This window comes from Acanthopagrus latus, chromosome 17 (assembly GCF_904848185.1).
Source record: "Acanthopagrus latus isolate v.2019 chromosome 17, fAcaLat1.1, whole genome shotgun sequence".
In the NCBI taxonomy this organism is placed as follows: domain Eukaryota; kingdom Metazoa; phylum Chordata; class Actinopteri; order Spariformes; family Sparidae; genus Acanthopagrus; species Acanthopagrus latus.
Genome location: NC_051055.1, coordinates 22,451,258 through 22,472,374, shown reverse-complemented (window position 1 = coordinate 22,472,374; position 21,117 = coordinate 22,451,258). Strand labels below are relative to the sequence as shown.

The 21,117-nt window shown below is 41.7% G+C and overlaps 1 protein-coding gene across 5 annotated transcripts in view; it reads left to right on the top strand.

Moving 5' to 3' along the window:
* LOC119006162 (polycomb protein SCMH1) overlaps positions 1-21,117 on the top strand; it is a 67,354-nt gene that overhangs the window by 33,444 nt on the left and 12,793 nt on the right. For 2 of the 5 annotated variants that reach the window (XM_037074582.1, XM_037074577.1), the window contains exons 1-8: positions 14,300-14,455; positions 15,118-15,289; positions 17,497-17,568; positions 17,833-17,910; positions 18,205-18,275; positions 18,369-18,603; positions 19,163-19,251; positions 19,500-19,746. In XM_037074582.1, coding sequence (XP_036930477.1) covers positions 17,544-17,568; positions 17,833-17,910; positions 18,205-18,275; positions 18,369-18,603; positions 19,163-19,251; positions 19,500-19,746 — 745 coding nt within the window. In that variant the 5' untranslated portion in view covers positions 14,300-14,455; positions 15,118-15,289; positions 17,497-17,543. Of the gene's footprint in view, positions 1-14,299; positions 14,456-15,117; positions 15,290-17,496; positions 17,569-17,832; positions 17,911-18,204; positions 18,276-18,368; positions 18,604-19,162; positions 19,252-19,499; positions 19,747-21,117 lie in introns of those variants that run through there. The other 3 variants (XM_037074581.1, XM_037074578.1, XM_037074580.1) reach the window with 3 other exon arrangements.

The following is a 21,117-nucleotide window of genomic DNA, read 5'->3' as shown; positions in this document are numbered from 1 at the left end:
CTCCTCTCGCTGCGACTGAGGTGTCAGAGAGGCAGAGATCTTTTCAGCAGGCAAAATGTGTTGTGAGTGGCAGAAATGAGATTGATTTTAATCAGAGAGCCTATAATTACATTGCTGCTGTTGTTGTCACTGATGCTGACAACAGCCAGCCCTCCTGTCTGCCTGTCCCTCAGTACGACTATATCTCTTTGTCTTCCTGCCCCGGAGCCCGTCTCACCGTCAGTCTGCCGGCGTCTCACTCTGCCTCTCTGTGAACCTGCTACCTGCTCTCCTGTCTGCCTTACGTCTCCCCTCTTAAAGCATGTTTCTTTTGTCGCTATTCCTTCCAATCTCCATGTAATAAGCGGCGTAATTACTTGTTTCATTTCACGTCCCGCTGACACACACATACAGGAATGCCTTTTTACCAGAAGGGGACAAAGGCAGCTCAGCAGCCTTGGAATGGCAGCTCCAAACACATGACCTTCTGCTGAAGTTTGTTTGTCCTGCTTCCTGTCTGACTCGTCTGCGTGCTTGCAGTCTGTACTCTCCGCTGTAATGAGTGACCTTGTACATAGCAAGACATCCTTTTTTTTTTTTCTTTTTTTTTTTTACAACACCTGCCTTTGAGTCCAAATGCGGGTCTACACTTAGATATTCACATTACTGAATAAAGCACCCAAATTGTCTTGGTGTCATTCAGTGCTCGTTTACACTGTGTAGACAAGCAGTGTAGTTTTGCACAATGTAAACTTTTTTTTTTGTATGTCTTTTCTGTCTTTTTTTGTTTTTACCAATGGTAACTGCAAATGTCAACTTGATACAAAACCAAGCACAGCATGTGACCTTTACAGTACTGGTCAAAGTATGTTCAGTTGATTTTTTTCAAGGGACAGTATGAAGAACTAAGAATGGGCCATCTTGAATTCACACTCCCAACAAATAACCTAGCTAGCTTGTTAGCATGCTAACTTCACAGAACATAAACGCCTTTGACATGGCGGCAAAAGTTTGATTTCCTTACATTCAGCTGATTTTTTTCAGGTTATTTTTTCACGGTTTTAAAGTATAGTGTTTACATATAGCACCTTTAACATTTCTAATATTGTTCTGATCCAAGTTGAAAGAGCCTGAGAAGCAGTGCCAAAACAAGAACTTCAAAAGGTTTAGCTGGGTTAGCATGCCATGTGTTATACTGTACACGTGTTAGCGTTTAATTATAAAATCCTCAACCACCTTGTGTGGAGGTCAGAGCTCAACAGCTGATCAATTTGAGTTACTGCTGCCACATATGGGGACCCAAGGTGTTCAATATGTAATGATTAGAGTTAACATCATACATTTAAATCATATGAACCAGGGAAGCACAATGTGACAATGGGTTAGGAATATTAGCATTGTCCAGAAATGAGCATTTCTGCAGGATGATAAGATGGTGCTTTAGTCTGACTAAGATGACAATGTGGTTTTCTTCTTTTGCCCCGTTAATATGTACATTTTGAATCTCAATAAGAGTAGGCATAATGACATGTTCATTCCACAACAGGAGAGAATTGATGTTTTCCGCGATGAGGTGGAAAAAAAAACATGTTTGTGTCAGCCCCTGGAATCAGCCAAAGTGGTTTGGAAAGTAGTATCATGTTGGCCGACAACAATCTAATACTGTTTAAGCTAATATTAATAAATAAATTCACCACATGCGACAAGAAAACCTTTGAAAAAGGACATTTGCAGCTTACTACTGCTACAGCAAAATAAAAATGATCTGAAAATATAAGCGTATTTTAGTGATCGTGACTTTAAACATTTATTGGACTGTTCACAATTTTTGTGCTCATATTGCACTTTTATTCTTTATTCATTCATATGATTATTTATTTCATTTCGTCATGTGTATTTACAGTATCTAAACTAAACTGCGCTGTACAGAGCTTCCATGTCTCAAAGTGTGCATGTTGATGAACGAGGTGAACTGTGAGATGGAACGGGAGTAAAAGATGAACTAAGAATTAAAAATCTCTTTGATGATGAATTATACAATTCAAAAATCTATTTTTAATTGAACATTTACGAGCAGAATTAGGAGACTGAATAATTCATTCGCAGATTTAATGGTTTTTCTTCATTTGGAGTTTTCGTGCGCATAAATCAAATGCAAGTTTAATCAGCTGATTTACAATTGCTTTTCTAAATTTATCAATTTATAAATCGAGTGTAATTAAACAATAATAGTATATAATCATTCTGGTGATGCACTACAGACTCAATAGACCACTTAAAAAGGTTTTAGTGTTTTTAAAAATGCGATACAAGATGTGATTCTCTCTCACTTCTGATAAACCTTCACGTCATTTTAAGCTTCTCTTGGAGTTCTAGTTCAGTCGTTGCAGCGACAGATTTTGTGTCGCTAAAAATGTCGGGAAGAAGCAAAACTTTAAATCTAACAAGATCTTCTAAAATTAGAGCTGCAGGTCTCCGTTGTGGTCGGGGGCCAAGAGGTCCCGTGGCCCTGGTTGTTCAGGAGCCGGTGAGTCCGTCTGCCTGTTCATGTTTGACATGGCAGGGTGCAGCGTGGTGAACTCTGCTGCCCGGTGGTGCAGAGGACTTGTGACACTGCTTATCCCCCCCCACACACATTGAGATGCCAACGCCGCTAGCAAAGACAGGATGGCATTAGGTCAACTCCTCTCTTCTCCCTCCATCACCCTCAGTGCCAGTGGGAGGAGCGGACTCCCAGTTAAATGGCTGTGATTCCCTCATAAACAAGGTCAGAGCGACTGGAAATCGGAGAGTTAGGGAGAGTTTGGACCAAAGACAACAAGGATGGAGGGGGGAGAGAGGACAAGCTGAGAGACGTAGCTGCGTGATAAAAAAAGAGGATGGGTGAGTGAGGGTGGAAGGGAGGAAGAGGGGGGGAGAGTAACTGAGAGAAAGAAGGGAAAAAGAGAGGGAGATTTGAGAGACAGAAGGAAAAGGCAGTATTAATATTCGCAGACTCCCAGCGCTTCCTAAATATTTTATTACTTCCAGCTGTTTGATGTTAAGGAGACTCACCAGAGAGCCCCCCCCACCCACACACACACACACACACACACACACACTAATAAAAATGGATGCACGCGCACACATCACAAAGCCACGTTCACAAACCCACATGCAAGTAAATACCAACACACACACACACACACACACACACACACACACACACACACACACACACACACACACACACACAAACAAAAAACTCACAAACTCACATGAACGCCAACACACTTCCAACGCACACCCGTGCAAGACCGAAATTACACATACGAGCGCAGCAGGAAACGCACAATAAAACCATGCATGTTTACAGCCCCAAACTAGTACATACCAAACCACATGCAGCACGGATACACAACCGTAACACACAAAAATAAAATAAAAAATGCATTCAGAAGAAACTCTCCCGCACACACACCAACGCACGGCGCCGACTGTACATCGATCATAATCTGTCTTTAAGGATTTCTGTCACGTTTATTCATTTATTTATTGGCTTATTTATTTATTTGTGTATTCATTATTCGTCGGACTGACTCTCCTTTTTTTTTTATTTTCGCGAGCCGGGTTCCGAGGGGAGAGCCGGGGAGAACATTCATCTTCTGATGAGAGCAGTCATTAATTCAGAACAGGCCCGTCCCTCGCACTCTCCCTCTGTCAGAGTGTCTCTTTCTCTCTGTCCATCAGACGGGCTCCCTCGCTGTCTGTCTCTGCCCATCAGACCGACTTTCTGCCGCTACCTCTCCCCGTGCTGTGTCGCTCTGTCTCTTCCTTCTCTGGGACTTTCCAGTCACTCCCAGTCTCAGACAGTGTCACTCTCTCTCTCTCTCTCTCTCCATGAGTTTCCCAGCAATGCATTCTTCTTCTCCTGCATCTCCATGCCCATACTGAGTGGGCAATTCATGAAACTGCTGTTCACCCCTGAGGATGATGTGGATCCGACTCTGCGTTGGAGCTTTCAGGTCATTTTCATAGACGGATTTAAACGCCACAATAGGAAAGAGGCTAAATCTTGTCTTTGGTCAGTTGACAAAAAAAAAACACAACTGTGAATCTCAGCCACCATCTGATGCAGTGTGGTCACTTTGATTGAAACCTTCGCTCTGTCCTCTCCTCCTCTCTGTCATCACCTGTACTGTGTTTAAATGCAGCCAACCTCGGTTCATCCAGGCGACTGAAAGCTCAGATTTACCTGTCCATGCCCAATAATGAACCTCTTTTGGTCTGAAAAATATCAGCTGCTTTTGGCTCCGGACAAACGACCAGTTTACTGATTTAGCTGGCCTAAACATTAAGCAGCACCAGAAATATGTTTATGATTTTGAAGGTCTATCAGATGCCAAAAAAGAAGACTGCACAGCGGTTTATAACACTACAGTATTTTTATTTTACAACTCTGGAAAGTTATCGCAGAGACAATCGTTTTATCTCGCGTCTCACATTACAAAAGTAATCTACCAGGAATGTGCGCTTGGATTTTACAGTTGAGGTCCAAAGGTTACATACACTGAGTAAGGAAAGTGCGTTTTATGGCATATTTTATATTATTGTAATTCTTTCTGCAGCTGTTTTTATTATCAAGTGTTAAAATCAAACCACTGGATCAGTTCTCCAGACAAAGTCTTTTTCACTCATGTTCCAGAACGATCCCGGTCGAACGTTTTCAACTGTCCCGAAGTGAATGCAAACCTCCCCGACATCAAAATGTTGCTTCTTTACTTTTTAACGATCATCTAGTTGTTTGGTTAAAAGTTCAAATAACGTACTCATCTATTTACCATAAACTTTTCGTTCTTTCACGTTATAACCGCACTTCTCTGTTTTATGATTCATGATCCTCCCGAGCAGAAACCTCTCAGGTCTGCTGTGCGTTTAGCTCCATTACCTGATCAGCTCCTTCAGCCAAAACACACCGGCAGGATTTTGGTGTCCAACAGCAGCTGACGGCTAACTAGCTCCTCTCCTGCTGATTTCAACAAGTTTTTTTTATCGTTCACAATGTAGCGCTGTCAGGGGAAGAATAGGTTCACAGCTCATCTATACTGAGCTTCCTTCATATCGTATTCTTCAGTGGTCTTGTCGGGTAGCGAGCAGGTGATAGTAAAGATAGTAACTGCATCAAAAGACACACTGCTGTAGTCTTTTTGTTGCTTGTCCATTAGTCCTTCTTACCTTATGCATGTGCTTCTTTCAGCTATCCATACATTTTCTGGCCACATACTGGTTGCATCTTTAAATCACCTGTCTTGGCAGAATTGGTAGATCAGTTTTCGATCAGTTTTTTTTTTTTTTTTTTTTTTAATGTTGAGGGCAGGACTTTGGAAATGCCATTCCAAAAGTTTAAAATACTGCAAGGAAGAATGTTACCAGTCTGGACAGTCGCCAGGGAGACAGTCTTTCAACCCTTATCTCAAAGATCTTGGGGTAAACAGTAAAAAAAAACAAACAAACATGGCATTCGCATTACAAAATAATCCAACAGGAATGTGCGCTTGCATGTTGGCTTTACAGAATGACACTGTCGGTTTGTCAGCAGGATACCGTGATGGAGGATGGGTCTCGGCAAAGAAGAGACCTCATTAACTTTTGGTGCGGATCCGGATAAAAGGACGGATCCGGGCTTTTTTTTTTTCTGGATTCCGCGAGTCTGAATTACATTGAAGCACTGATGGCTGGTATATAATTTAAAGTGATACAGAGTAAGGGTTAGTTTGATCTTGGATACGGCTTGATTGAACTAAACCGGACTGTTGTCGGAGGTATGTGCTATATTAAGATCTGCAGAAGAGCCACGGCTGACCTCGGTGGTCTCACCGGAATGAATGAGCGCCATGTTGGTCCTAACGTAGCCCTCTAACTTGTATCCCCCCCCTCTTGTTCTTTCCCTCTATCTCTCCTCCTCTGATCCGTCTACCCCCCGTGTTCCTGAGCCTGTTAATCAGGAGATTGTTAATGAAGGCCCGAGTTCAAAGACGCACAGAGCGGGAGAGGGAGAGGAGGCGCAGAGCGTCGAGATCGGGGAGGAGTTTTGGACCAACTGTCTGTTTGTCAAAACATGTCCACTTGTCTGTCTCTTTGCCCGTCCTCTCCTCTGATGTGAGTCCCTCAATGAGCTCCCCGCGAGCACCACAACACAGCGCTTGCTCTTTGGGTTTTCCCTTTCATGTTCCATTAAAAGTGAGCGAGGAAGGAGACAGAGAGACAGCCAGAGAGCGCGCGAGAGAGATTAATTACATGTTTCAATAATGGAGATTAATTAGTATTATTTAAACATTGACAGTATCAACTAGATGTCAAGCATTTTGTGAAGCGCGCGCTGGAGTTCTCACTTTTAATGGGTAAATGCATGTCTCTCCGTGGCAGCCTAAAAGTCATCCCTTCACAGATTTCCCCTCCTTCCTCTGCTCCTTCAATACTGTACATCAACTCCGCTGGCATCCGAAATTGTTGTTTTCGTGCATATCATTTCATGTTTATTCCTACCTATATTAAGCTTTGCCGGCTTGAAATAGTCTTCCCTGACATTTATCTTCCGCTGCTTCTCCAGTACATACACAAACCACAGCTTTCATGAAAGACGGCGGCGTGGGGAGAGAAAACTCTCAAAGTGGAGACGGTCAAGTTAAAAGCACTAACGAGTCAAACCCTTCCCCTCCCCTCCCCCCTCCGTTCTCCTGATGGATGCCGACACAAAAGTGAAAATACGGCGAGGGGAAAATCAAATAGCGGTGGTGAAGATGTCACACAGCCCGCGAAAAAAAAAAAAAATGCCAGTGCTCTCCAGTCTTGGCCCCAATTTGAGAAGGTGACAGGAAGCGGCGAGGGGAGAGGGAGAAAGAAGGCAGAGAGTTACTGTAGAGAGGAGAGCGTGCAGCACTCAAACCACAACCCGACACCACAGGCCGACTTCACCCTTTTTTAACAGCACCATGTTTCCCCAAAATGTATCAGACGCAGCACGTGATAGCCAAATGGCAGAGAAATCTCTGATAAATCCAGGGACCAGGGTTTTCTCCCCGAGGGAAAGGCTGTCTGCTAGAATCATTAACCAGGGAGTGACGAGAAGATCTATTCAAATAACTATAATAACTAAAAATAACTCAAACGTATTGGCACTCGCAGCCTTCGTACGCGCTCAACCACTTAGCAACACACAAAAAATGGGCACATGCAAAAACACACTCCAGTGAACTGGACAAATTCAGAAATAGACTGGGATTGGGACGGGACAGAAGTCATTTTTTGGGGGAGTGGGACAGGACAGGAGCGAAATCTACTTATTATCTATCTTTTTTAAATTTTTTTTTTTCCTGTCCTGCTACCCAAAAGTAACTTCTGTCTAGTTCTGTTCCCATCCAGTCCACACAGGTCAAGCACCTTGAGTATACAAAAATATTTCAAAAGACAAAAGAGCTGCTGGCATTTTTCTCAAAATTAAGAAAACAGCGCTTAATCATTTTAGGATTTTATATTTATTGTTGTTTGAAAGATTCCCGTCCCTCCTGCTGACATTGAATCCCTGTCCTGTTTCTAGTCAGGTGATAAACCTGGGGTTAAAGAACCCGGAGGAGGTTGTGAGGTAAATCTGAGGGATTCATAGGTGATTCACTTGCCAGGAGGTAAAAGTATTTAATATTTATTGTTCATGAAATCATAATTTTTAGATTTAGGGTCCCATGAAATAATAAGTGGGTTCATTTTAAGTGGTTACAAATCCTGAAAAGGTTGGGAACTACAGCATTGACTACGTGGTTTGAGCACTCCCTGCTTTTTTGACTGTTCTGCAAGAAGTGGTACCGCTTCCTTGAGAGGTTCAGGCCCGAGGTCCTCCGGACCCAGGTCTGGAGGATAAACATACTGAATAACAGCAAGCATGAATCGCACACGTACACAGTGTTAAGTACAATGTTCAATATCTTGAAACCTGATCCAATCGACTTGTTTTTGCTCATCCAGTGAAGATGGTTATGGGGATTTTTTTTTTTCTGCACCAGCTTCAAATGTATAGCTTGACACAACCCTAACCCTTAGAAGCCGTGCGGTATTAACCTGAGGTCCTTTGGGTCGAGCAGCTCCGGCGCTGAAGAGAAGCATGTATACCGAGATATGTTTGGTGGGTGTGAGAGTTTGAGATGTATACTGAAGTAACAAGATCTCTGGTCGAACTCTCACAAGACGGAGATGAGGGAAGTGAAGAAAAAAAACCAAACAGCGGGCATCCGCCTCATACTCGGCTCTACGGGGTGCATTTGTGTGCGTGCGCGCATGTGTGTACGTTTCGCGTGTGCGCATGTTGTGGGTGTTTGTGTATCCCTTCTCCAGCAGGACCCCCAGATCAAAACCGCAAAACCCACTCTCCCTCCCCATGCCTCTCTCTCTCTCTCTCTCTCTCTCTCTCTCTTTCTCCGTTTCTCCACCCCCTCTCTCATTAAAAACTGCAGGCCCTGGCTTCTAATTAAATCCCACTTGAAAAGTCTTAAAGTCAGCCTCAGATTGATTCAATTTGCATTTCTGAACAGAGAACATTGCCTAAAAGGATTAATAAATTGGACGAAAAAATGCCTTCTTTCTGCGCCACGCCGTCAGAGCTTGTAAGACAACATCCAAAGAGAAATATCCCCCCTCAACAAACGTCTATCCAACATATGCTCTTGCTCTCTCTCTTGCACGTCCCTCCCAGGATGCCAGCAGAGATGGGAAGTGTGTATCAGGACTCGCTGTGCGTTGTGTGTGTGTGTGTGTGTGTGCGCATGCATGTCCTCGTCTGTGGAACAAGCGCCGAGTCCTCTGAGGCGCAGTCGGGAAGGAACACACGCAATCTGACTCTCACTGTGTGTACATGTGCATGCATGTGTGTGTGTCTATTTGTGTGTGTGTGTGTGTGTCTGTTTGTGTGTGTCTGGGTATTTGTGTATGTGTGAGAGGGGCGACTTTGTTGGAGCGTGCCAGAGTGCTGAAAGTGACAAGGAGACACAGTGGGAAAAAGATCCTCGCCGCTCGGTCTGTATGTGCAGAAACAGACCACGGCGGTGGAGCCATGCCATTGGCTAGAGGACACCTACAGCAACATGTTTGGATGTCCAAAAACACATTGCCAGAGACGAGAGCCAGATTCAATTAGTCCGATAAAATGAAAAGAGCAACTAAGACATTTCAAATAGACTGAGAAAAAAAAAAAAAACAGATAACACTGCCAAAAAAAAGAGAGCAAACACTAATGTGAGAGATTACATTTGCATTGACATAATAGGCCCGTTTGGAAATTGTACATTTACAGGCTCTTTTCATAGCTGTATTATAAGTAGCCACGGATGCATGCTAACAAGATACGAGGAAATTACCTCTGTAATTTCTTGTGATGACAGCCATCAAAAGTGTTCGCATCTGCAAATCAAACGGTTCCTGTTTTTTTCCCCAGATTATTTGCATGTGTATTGAGTGCGTGGATTCTGCTTTTTGCTGGCCATTCTCTGTGTTTTTTTCACCCCTCGAATCTTATGAAAGACTGAGATGCAGCTTATCTTGCTTATTCCATCTGTGATACCTTTATCAACAGCTCGTCTTTGTCATGTGGTTACAGTCACATATTGGTGGATCCCTCCTCATAATTTCCGTATCCTTTTTCTCGCAAGTGGCTGTTTCTTTTTCAACAAGGGGAAGATTTTGAGAGAGGTTTTTTTCTGAAATTATCACGCACCCAAGGACGTTCGCTCACTTCCCTTGTGAGTTTTCCTTTCATGAAAATCTTTTGTGTGTCCAATTTGTTGAAACTTGGGAATGAATGATTGATTTCTACTAGAGTCATTGTCAGTGTTGTTATTTGCCCGTCAAACTCGCTTGTATAACGGCTGATGGACTTTCATAGACTGCTGTTAGGAGCTCGGTGGTTGAAGCCTTATTATTAAAAAACTAGAACCACATGGAGACCCTGACAAACAGACAGGCACACGATAACACGGTAGACATGGCTTCACTGCAAGACACTTGGTTTTACTATAATTACAGTAACTCAGGCAGAGAAACCCAGGATACAATTAGTCCTCAAATAACAACTTTTAGCAGAACTCCCTGGAAAAAAGGGTGGAAAAAAACAAAGAATCCAACATAATAGAAGACGAAATATTCCTTGAAAAGGAAATACCGTCCATAATCACCACTAGAACAAAAGTTTTAGGGTTTAAAGAGGATTGTGAGCGGTAAAGATTATGTGTTGCTGTGCTGTGCTCAAAAGAAAGCACAAAATCATCATGATGAAACGAATGTGAGGAGAGGAAAGTGGCAGAAGGAGCCGGCCCTGCTTTGTATTAAACAACACTGACCCCTAGTGATGTTAGTCAGGATCCTCCAGAAAGTCATTTGCATAATGCCAGTGTGCATGCGAGTGTGATCACACTTATGTCTCTGCATGAGGATGGCGAATACCTCAGAGAAGTGCCATATTGCTCTATGAATCGGTTCTGCAGGTGTGTGTGTGTTTGTATTTGCTTTTTCATGTGTGCGTTCATACAGTCTGTGTGTGTGTGTGTGTGTTTATCGCTAAACATATGTACAATCATGAGAACATTAGATTTAAGAGCAGTCTGTGTGCTGTGTGTGCCCATGAGGTGTGTGTGTGTGTGTGTGTGTGTGTGTGTGTGTTTGTGTGTGTGTGTGTTCTAATAATGGTGCCTGGTGGACTGGGGCTTCCTTTGATGCGATGAAGGCCGACAGGCGTGAAACAGGTCCAATCAGGCGCGTGGGCGCTGCCAATTAACCCTTTTCACCGTGTGAAACCAAACATAATTGCCTGGGGTGCAGGGGGCCACTGGGCCATGGCCTGCCCAGCGTAGGCTGAAATGGGCATTAGCAGTGCTGCCAGGTGACCATTACACACAATTGAACTGCTGGGTGTTTCTCCAAATCACATAGTTAGAGCTGCTACCCAGACCTAATTGGCATGGCATTACCAAATGGCCCCTATTTCTAATTTTCACACCCACACAATTTATCTGGAATATCTTGAGAGATATTGTACTGTGCCCTGTTATTACACTACTGCAGGCACACTGTATCGCAGTGATATTCATTTCTCAGATTCCACTGTGGGAGCGTGGATTGTGTTACGTTTGAAATATTAAATTTCTCTATTTGACGTTGCCATATTTCTGTTCAGAATGTTTTAATATTCCTAACTGGAACAAATAGTGGTTAATAAGTTAAGCTTTGTGTGCGCTGATAATCAAATTTTATTCATGTTATGCTCAAGGCAAATACCCCACATTTATAGTCAAACACCCAGAACTAGAGCATAGTTTAAATGAAACTAGAGCAGCGCTCTGCACGGCAGTGATACTGCAATAACACCGTTTACTAAAATTCCATTCTTGTTTGTCTTCTCTTGTGATAAATTAATGATCTATTACTGTTAATGGCACTTTATTCCAAGCAAAAGAGCTGCATACCAACTGAAAATCGCAGCTTCTGCAGCATTCTTACTCTGCAGTGCAATTTTTTAAAATAAAACCACAGCATGAAATGAAATGTTATGCACTTTGTTGTATTAGTGTTATTTTGCTATTTTGTTGTATGTACATTTAATTGAATACATGTTTTTTTTAAGTGATTTCCATAATTGTTTTATACCTGACTTTAAGTCACATTTGTTCGGTGATAAGGATATTAAGTCCCCATTACACATCATTAAGCTGCTCTAAGGCTATTAGAATAATAATTAGCTTCATCAGCCTATTACATTGAAGCATACAATAAAGCTCTACAGTAACTGTCATTTTATATGAGAAGATAAGGAAGCATAAAGTGTGAGCTACTACTGTATGCACACAAAACAAGAAATACAAAACTACATACTATGTTTATGTACACATAAAACTCACTGTACAATCATTTGTACAAGATGGGGAAGAGAGTGGGGGGAGTACATAATATAACATATAACTTATGAACTACTGATATGTAGTGTATGTATTGTAAAACAGCATTCAGAGTGGAAGGCAAATTAGGTTGTCATTGCATAGGGAAACTTGTTTTTTCAAGTGTGCATATGACAACAAACGCTTTGACTTGTAAAACATGCTTCAGACAAGTATGCAAAGTTTTTGACGTTTGCTACAAAATGCAATTTATATCTAGCTGGACCAAGATTTGCAAAATTCTTCACCAGCGAAGTTACCGACAGTGCGAAACAGAGTGGCGTTTGGTTGAGACTGACACTTGTACAGCTGAGAGTTCTCTGTGGGACAGAGGTGAGGTCTTGTATGGAGTTATTGCTTTGGATGTGCAAAGATTTCCTGTATCGCTCCAGCCTGTTCGAGAAATTACTCCGCTGTGTCTCTGGTAAGAGGCGGAGAGGGTGGTCAGCATTGTCCATAATGCATAACAATTGGTTCTGCACCACGACTTCAAAGGTGTCTGGTTGGCAGGCCTATTATAAAGCCAGCCTTTTAATTCAGTTTAATAAGTCTGATGGTGTCACCGGCTCTAATGCTGCCCCTCCAGCACGCTAGAGCGAGGTAAATATGTAAATACGGGGATATCGACTTATGTGGCAGCAGATAAGAACAAGAAACTGCAGCACAGAAATGCAGTTACACCTCAGTCAGGCTGTAGTGTAATAAGTTACCTGCTACACATGTATTTATTACAGGACTCTTGCATCTTATTAGCATTACCTAATCATACATAATAAACTGGCAACTGTGTGGAAGGTATTTTAAGTACAGCCTGCATGCAAAGGAATATTATGTGGATATGTACATTTACTACTTTGACTCATTCCCTACTTAAGTATTTCCATTTTCTTCCACTTAATGTGTAAAACTCCCACTGAACTACATTTTTGAGGCAAATATTCAACTTTTACCACCACATTGATTCAGTAACTTTAATTGGTCATTATTTTTCATCTTGTACGCTGCATGAGAGCCAAAGAAAAATGCTGAATATCAGACACATTTGGGAAGTAATAGAATACATGTAACAGGATTATGTAATTAGGATACAGAAAAGAAGATAACTGTATTCCGGTAAAGTTGCAAGAAAGAAAAAAGTAATAGGATTCACGATAAATTTAGTAAAGAAAGGGGATTACTGACAGGATCACAATTTTAAATAAAGATTGATATACTAGTCTGAACCACACACGTGACAACACTTGACGAGCCTCACACAATTTCACTCAGGTGTTCAGTGAAATCGAATATACAAGTTGTTAAGATGAAATAAAAGTAATCTTTATCAGTATTTTCTCTAGTCTTTATTTGAATATGTTTGATAATGAGGTAGCCAAAAAAGTAATGGAAAGTAAACAGTTAAAAAATTATATCATACCCTGATATCTTATCTGATAACTGGTGATAGTATGTTTAATTTACTTTTACTTGTGCTTTTGATACACATCGCCAGAAAACTACTTTTGAAGCTTAAGAAGCAACATTTAATATCTTTTCCATTACTGATTAAACAAGCTGTTCTCAGAGGAAAATAAGGTCCCCAGAACCCTGTCTGAAGCTAGAGGTGGCAGGGTCCGCCACATTCAAACAGTATGAAAGAGTGTTGTCCTTTTAAGGTCATGTTGTTTATTGTTTGTCCGGTCATGAAGTGAGAGGAGCATGTTTATTTGATTTGTTTAGGCATAAAAAAATGAGATTGTTCTCTTCTGAATCAAATATCTTCCCCAAAACTACACAGCGCACCTTTAAGCATAGTAGATGATTTGGTATTGCAAAACATAATTAAAACAAAACATAATCATAAAATAATTAGATTTTTTCTTTGTTTACCATGTGGTTACACAGGAAATAAAAATCTATTTTACATTTCATATTTGCTTTTAATGCTATGCTTGAAATATAATAAACAAACAACACAATCCAACTAACAGGGCAATATCTGACAAATGAACGTATACCACACACCTTACTGCCACCATCACTCCTGCACCTTAATCAGTAAACTTGAATACTTTTATTGCTGTTTATTTATTTATGTTTTTTACCGTTTTGCTTATTTTACAGTTACTATCTTTGCACAACCACAATACACCCTTTATATTCTGTAATTACATTTGTGTCTCATGTACATACTGTTTTTGTTTCTGTATTATTGTATTATTATTACTATTATTAGTTGTTAGTAGTAGTAGTATTGTATACATTTTATTGAGATTTTTTTATTTTCTGTGGTGGAGTGACAATTAAAAATAAATAAAAAAAATAAAAATAAATAAAAAAATCTTGAATCTTGTAGTACCGCCGCCTGGCCACCAGGGGTCGTTGTTCTGCCCTTTCTCATCCTCCTCCAGCTTCGCCTGCCCGTCTGTCTGACTGACTGCCCAACAAGAAATGTTGGCAAAACACCCCCTCCTCATCGTGTAGAAAAAAATGGCGGACAAGCGCTAAATCCACACCAGAAACAAACACACACGTTACAAAGCAAGGTAAACAACCCTCGGGTACACCGAGCAACGTCTCCTTTTCGGGCTCGGCTTCGGCTCTGAGCCCACATTACCACCGGCTAGCCTACGCGCGCTGGTGTACTCCCGTTGAGCTAATGCTAATATTTATAATCAGGTCAACGAGCTAGCGAGCCGCCTAGCATGCTAAGCTAGCATCCTGGCCAGTAGGCATGTCTTGTGTGTAGCCGTGCGTAGCATAGCATGCTGGATGTGGCGTCTGCACTTGCGGGCGTGCATGCTCGTTTTCCATTCAGTGTTATTTTTGCGGTTTGTACGCTTTGGGCTCACGGCTAACTCCTCGAGTGACAGAATTAGCGATGCTGTCACGTAAATGAGCATCTTAGCGCCCCATGCAAATACAGCACAGGAGCGGGCGGGCGGGGGTTGGTGGTGGAGGAGGAGGAGGAGGGGGTGGGGGGGAGTCACCATGTGTTGGCTTTGTGTTTTGAATGGAGCTCAACAGCCTGAGACGAGATATGTCGGCTATAAATGAAAAAAAAACAAACAAACAAAAAAACACCAGCGTCCCCGTTGTAGACGCCAGACGAGTGGTACAAAGCTGGACGTTGAGTTAGCAACAGGAGGATCAGGAAGGTGTACCTGCTGAGCTCTCTTAACGCCTGGTCCTGCTGTCACTTTCCCAGGCGGAAAAAACAAGGAGCGGGCCGCTTTAATTTGGACGCCAGCCCCCCTCTCCTCTCCTCGCCTCTCCTCCTCCTCCTCCCCAGTTGGCGGAGGAAAAAGGCGCACTTCTATTGAAAAGGAAACCATCCGGAGGGGAGAGACGCCGCTGCTGAACGGTTATGAAGTTTTAAGGTAGGTTTGTTTATCATGAGCCTGCATGTCTGTGTGACCGTGTCTTGCCTCGTCTTTTGTTAATCGTGAGCTAACTTGAGTTAATTTTGAGCTGCTGTGGTTGTTTTTCTCCCCTCCGACAGATTCAAATGTTTGGCAGATGGTTAACAAAGTGTGTGACTGTGTGTCTATGTGACTGTACTCCGGGGCATGTTTTTAAAGTTAAATATAACGGTTTTGCATGTTGTTCTTGCAAATGTAATCTAGATTATTATGTGTTATTTGTAATATGTTTTTATTGGCGGAAGGGGGGCCCTGTTTCTTCTGCAGGACCAGGAGAAACAGCCACTTGAAACACTTGTTTTTTATCAGTCTGACCTGTTGACCCTGTCATGTTGTGTCTGGCTGGTGAATGCTGCTTTGGGTTACAGGAGTCACTGAGTCTTAACACATGTGGCCCTTTTGTCAAACAACCAGCATGGTTAATTTTACATTACTTACCTTTAATCAATAGGTAATAGAATGTGATTGCTTTTGAGATTATTGTATGGGAATCATTGAAAACAAGGAGGGAATGTAGACATTCATTCTAAAAACAAGCAAAAAAAAAAAAACAAGTGCCACATATATTCTTTTTCAGCTTTTCCCAGCTCGTTTGAACATTATGATAAATTCAACCTTTGTATGCTCTTTTCTTTAATCGATAGTTGTGACTGCTTTTGAGATTGTTCAAGCAGTTCAAACTGAATGATGCCGCTCACATTTTTAAGGGAGATGATTTATTTTACGTCAGTTTTTTATTGGTTTTAAATTGAGGTGTCATACCCCTGTGTTTATATCGATATATGTCTGTGGATTTTGTTTGTACAGCGGAGTGGCTTTCATGTATTTTTGATCTCCAAAGTGTGAACAGGCCAATTAAATCCATATGTAGTACATTGTTGGCGTGAACTTGGATGTCTTTGTTTAGCTCGCCTCTGGTTGCTTCCCATGACGACCCCCTGCCTGCGATGAACGACAGAGATTACAAGGGCAGCTCTCTGGTTTCCCTTTGAAACACAGTACAGTTTGAATGTGGTCACCTGCCTGGCCTTGGGTCTGATTACCCCAGACTCTTTATTGCTGTGATTGGTTATTTGAGTTCATAAAATCTCTCAAACTTTCATGACCCTGTCATTAACACCCCTGAACACATTTTCCCACATTTAAATCCATGAAAAGGAAAACAGCTCCCATCCTGATACACCTGCAGACATACAGTAAAATACATCAAAATAAGATTGTCCAGGTGTACCCAGACATGCTACATCTGCAATGTCCATAGCTTGCGTTATGGAAATATTCTCTGTATATTGTCAGTCTGGTGATATACAGTGCATATGATTTTTAAAGCCAGTTAAAATCGACTCTACATTAAGCCACACTCGAGGGGCACATAAATCAACAAGCACTACTTACAGATTGATTTTCTCTCTGTTATAACAGATAAAAAGAACCCAAATCTAAATCTCTATCTGCTTCAAATAAAGACTGGAAACCGTATCATTGAGTCACTTCTTACAATAAGGAGGGGATGTAGACTTTCATTCTTTCAAAATCATCCATTTAGGCAGTGGCATATATGTGTGTATGTATATGTATATTTATATATATATATATATATATATATATATATATATATACATATACATATACATATATATATATATATATATATATATATATATATATATAAAATTCTTTTTCAGTTTGTTCTAGCTCTTCATTTTATGAGTTTAGGTCGATTTACTTGTGCATCATTTTAAACACTTTTCCAGGTTCTTCCTGACATATTAGTGTATATTTGGAAATTCAGTGTAGTACAATTTGAGCTTGTAATGACTGTCATATCAGCATATCAGAGAGGTTTAAAGGGGAGCTGGTTGCTTAAAATCGTTCATAGAGGTTATATGATGCTTACACCTTGTGTTTTTTAGTCCTGTTTATACTTAACTTACAAACACAAATATTTTAGATGCTGCCACTGTCATTTCTAGGAAGAGGACAGATCTGGTGTCTTTGAATTGTTTGGAGCGTGACTCAAATCCAGAATAACTTGATGAATGCATGTGTCACACAGCAATGACAAACAAGACTCACCAAGGTGGTATTTCAGTCCAGTTATTTATGATCCAACACAGCTTTAACACAACTGCTTCTCCTTTTTTATTTTATTTGTTTGTCTTTAGAGTGAAGGCCGCTGTTGTGTTGTGAGCTTGGTCAGTATTGCTGGAGCATGAGGAAACCTGTGCCACAGAAAGGTAAGAGTTTGTTATGCCATTCTTTGTACAGTATTTTCTTTTTAAACATTTCTACCATTAGTGTTCATAATAGCTTCCAGGTAAAGGCAAATGTATGGCACGTTTAAGCTTTTCTGCGCAGTCAGAAACACATATTCTCTTGTAATAGCCCTGTAATCCCAGACAACGCTGGGAGCAGTGAGTGTGGCAGGTATTGCGAGGTACTGACTGATGTGAAAATCACCCGTAGTTGAGAGATCATTCTGTCTTTCTTGGCCCCTCCAGCTATAGAGTGGAAAGATGCCCGAAGGATCAAGCATGCCCGGAGTGGACGGCCCTCCCGGGTGCCCTCACAGTACCAAGGTAAATAACCCACAGCAGCTGGTGATATATTAAGTGAGTTCGGGGCGATTCCAGCAGGAAACAGTGCCCAAGGATTTGCCTCAGTATTGGTTCATTAATCTTTGAGACAAATTTTGCTATTAACGCTGATGATAGATTTTAAACCTCGTGTTGTTTTGTGTTGGGGCATATAAAGATACAACTCAAAGTTAATAAAACCTTCAACATTTATCGAACTCTCTGGGACTGGATTAACACGTCACCACCACGCTCATATTATATGAATCTTCTGTTTCTCCTCTTGTTCTCCTGCAGGTCATTTCAGTTGGGAGAAATACCTGAAAGAGACGGGTGCCGTCGCTGCACCCTCGTCTTGTTTCAGACAGGTGAGCATTGATAGTTTGATGATCCGGCTTTCTCCTCTTCCTCTACTGTTGTTATTATGCCAACTGTAATTCTTGTCTGTCGTCACCATCCAGAGCCTCACACCTCCACTTAACGAGTTCAAGGCAGGGATGAAGCTGGAGGCCCAGGACCCACGAAACACCACGTCCACCTGCATCGCCACGGTGGTGGGCCTGACAGGCTCACGGCTGCGGCTGCGCTTGGACGGGTCTGACAACAAGAATGACTTCTGGCGCCTGGTGGACTCCTCGGAGATCCAGCCAATCGGCAACTGTGAGAAGAACGGGGGCATGTTACAGCCACCACTGGGTAAGCACACAGACTGTCGCATCATGGTGCTTTTATTTCAACTGTTCTGCTGACTTCACTGCATCTGTTCATGTTCTTCTGTTCCTTTTTTTGTTAATCATTTTGTCCACTAGATGTCAGTGACTGACAGCACAGAGTTACACTGTGTCACGTTAACGCCTATAAATAGAGTAAGCCTCCTTCCCAGGACATTTGATTTAATACCCTGGGGAAAAGAATCAAGAACACATCATTTAGTCTCTTCAATCACCGAAATTGTCATTGAGCATGGCTATCAAGATGACATCTTTCAATACCTTCAAATGCAAATATTTTCACTTGAGAAGCAGGAGCCAGAGAAAAGTGATCAGAAAAATAAAGTTTTTGCTTGAAAAATGACTGATATGATAAATTGGTCATCAAAATAGTTGTAGATTCATTTTTATTTGATTATGTAATTGATTACCTGTTGCATCTCTCATACTATGTCCATTTGTCTGTGTCACTGTCACCATGTTCATCACACAAGCCTCGGATCCAAAGCTGGAGGAGTTTTAACAACAATTTCCCTCTTCTCCAGGTTTCCGTCTCAATGCTTCCTCCTGGCCCATGTTCCTGTTAAAAACATTAAATGGAGCTGAAATGGCACCCTCTCGCATCTTTCACAAGGTACCTGTACAAGGCTCACAAGCTCAACACACTTTGAAAACTCTGTTGCTGTCCAGCAGAAAGCAAGCACGACTTTTCCTATTAATAGTTACTCATTAATACCAGAGTTTTCCAGAAGCTTTTGGCTTGCAGAACATCTCCAGCATTTTGTTGATTTTACTGTACTTCCCTGGTAAAAATGAACACACAGATTCTCACACATGCCAGCAACATACCTGACCCCCTTTTTCCCCCTCCATGTTCCCCAGCAGGAGCCTCCCGCCCCAGAGCAGAACTCCTTCCAGGTAGGAATGAAGCTGGAGGCGGTGGACCGTAAAAATCCTCACTTTATCTGCCCGGCCACAGTGGGTGCCCTGCGTGGTGTCGAGGTGCTGGTCACCTTTGACGGTTGGCGGGGGGCCTTTGACTACTACTGCCGCTATGACTCGCGTGACATCTTCCCTGTTGGCTGGTGCAGCCTAACTGGAGACAACCTTCAGCCGCCTGGCACCAAAGGTCTGTTTGTCCAAATTACTAAAAATATGTCATTGCACGTAGAGCTGCCAGAATTCCTGCTGCTTTCTGAGAGCGACGATCCAACATTTCACACAGAGAAGGAGCCAGGTTTTGACTTCTCTCTCAAGCTCTCTTTTTAATTATCATTTGAAATGAAACCCCATCGAAGACGTTTAAGTGGTCTCAGAGTCTGTGCACATAAAATCAGTGACAGAGAGCATCCCTGCTCTGCATTCATAATTGTGTTCCCATGAGCATGGGGCTCAACCCTTCATGCTGAAAACATCTTAACACTCTCTCGCTCTTCAAGTTGATCCCCCTTATTGTTTTGCATTCTTGCATCAACACTAATGTTAAAGCCTCACATATTTGTGGGTAATTCTCACTGAAGCTTCAAAGCCCCAACATAGTGTTCAGGACAGCGCTACCACGAACAAAACGATAATTCCCTCCACTCTGTTGTTGAGAAGGCAACCACGCCAGAGAGGGATATTTCAAAGCCTCAACATGTATAAACCAAATTTGTCAGCATGGCTCGTTACCACTTGGGTAGATGAGGAAATGGATAAACCGATTCTTTAAAGGCTCTACACACTCACAGTCCCTCCACAAAGGTGTTTTCACCTTTTCAGGACAGTGGAAAAATGTATTCAAAATGCAGTTGATTGACATTTTCCCTTTGTGACTGTTCTTTTTTTGTTTTTTGTTTTTTTCAATATTTAGAGATCAGGAACTTCACTAAAGTCTCACTATATCACTGTGGTCCCCTGAAAACGCCTGTGTGGGTGTGAAGGCCTTTAAAAACCCAAGTCTGTTTAAAAATAGATTTATGCCATACAGGGGCGGACACATTGCATGACTGTGTGTTACCATGCAGGTTTTAATACTTTAAAGTGTTGTTAATAACACTAAATGTTGTAATCGATCTCCCCCCAACAATTGCATTTTGGTCACAACACCGCTCTTATTCGCTGTTGCTAACCCTAGTTAGCTAACACTATGAACTACATGAACAGCAACTAACAACCTGATACCACATTATTGATTCATGTCACAAACTGATACTATATGTGAATTGATAAACTTATGAAGTTATAAGTTATGTACCAACATTTCAACTTTCCGAGCTGGTGTTCTGACATCAAAGGGCTTTCATGTCAATTTCTCAGATTATTCCAACACCACATGAAAACGCAATTATACGTAAAAGGTTTGATTAATACATCCATGACTTACTTGTCACTTTGATGGTGTTTCTGGGTTCGGTTGGTGCATCACAAATTGCAGTGTGATGGAATCGCATCATCTTTCTTGAACTCATCATTAGCAACAGCTGATGAAGTCATCAACATGAATTTGCTAAATTTAATT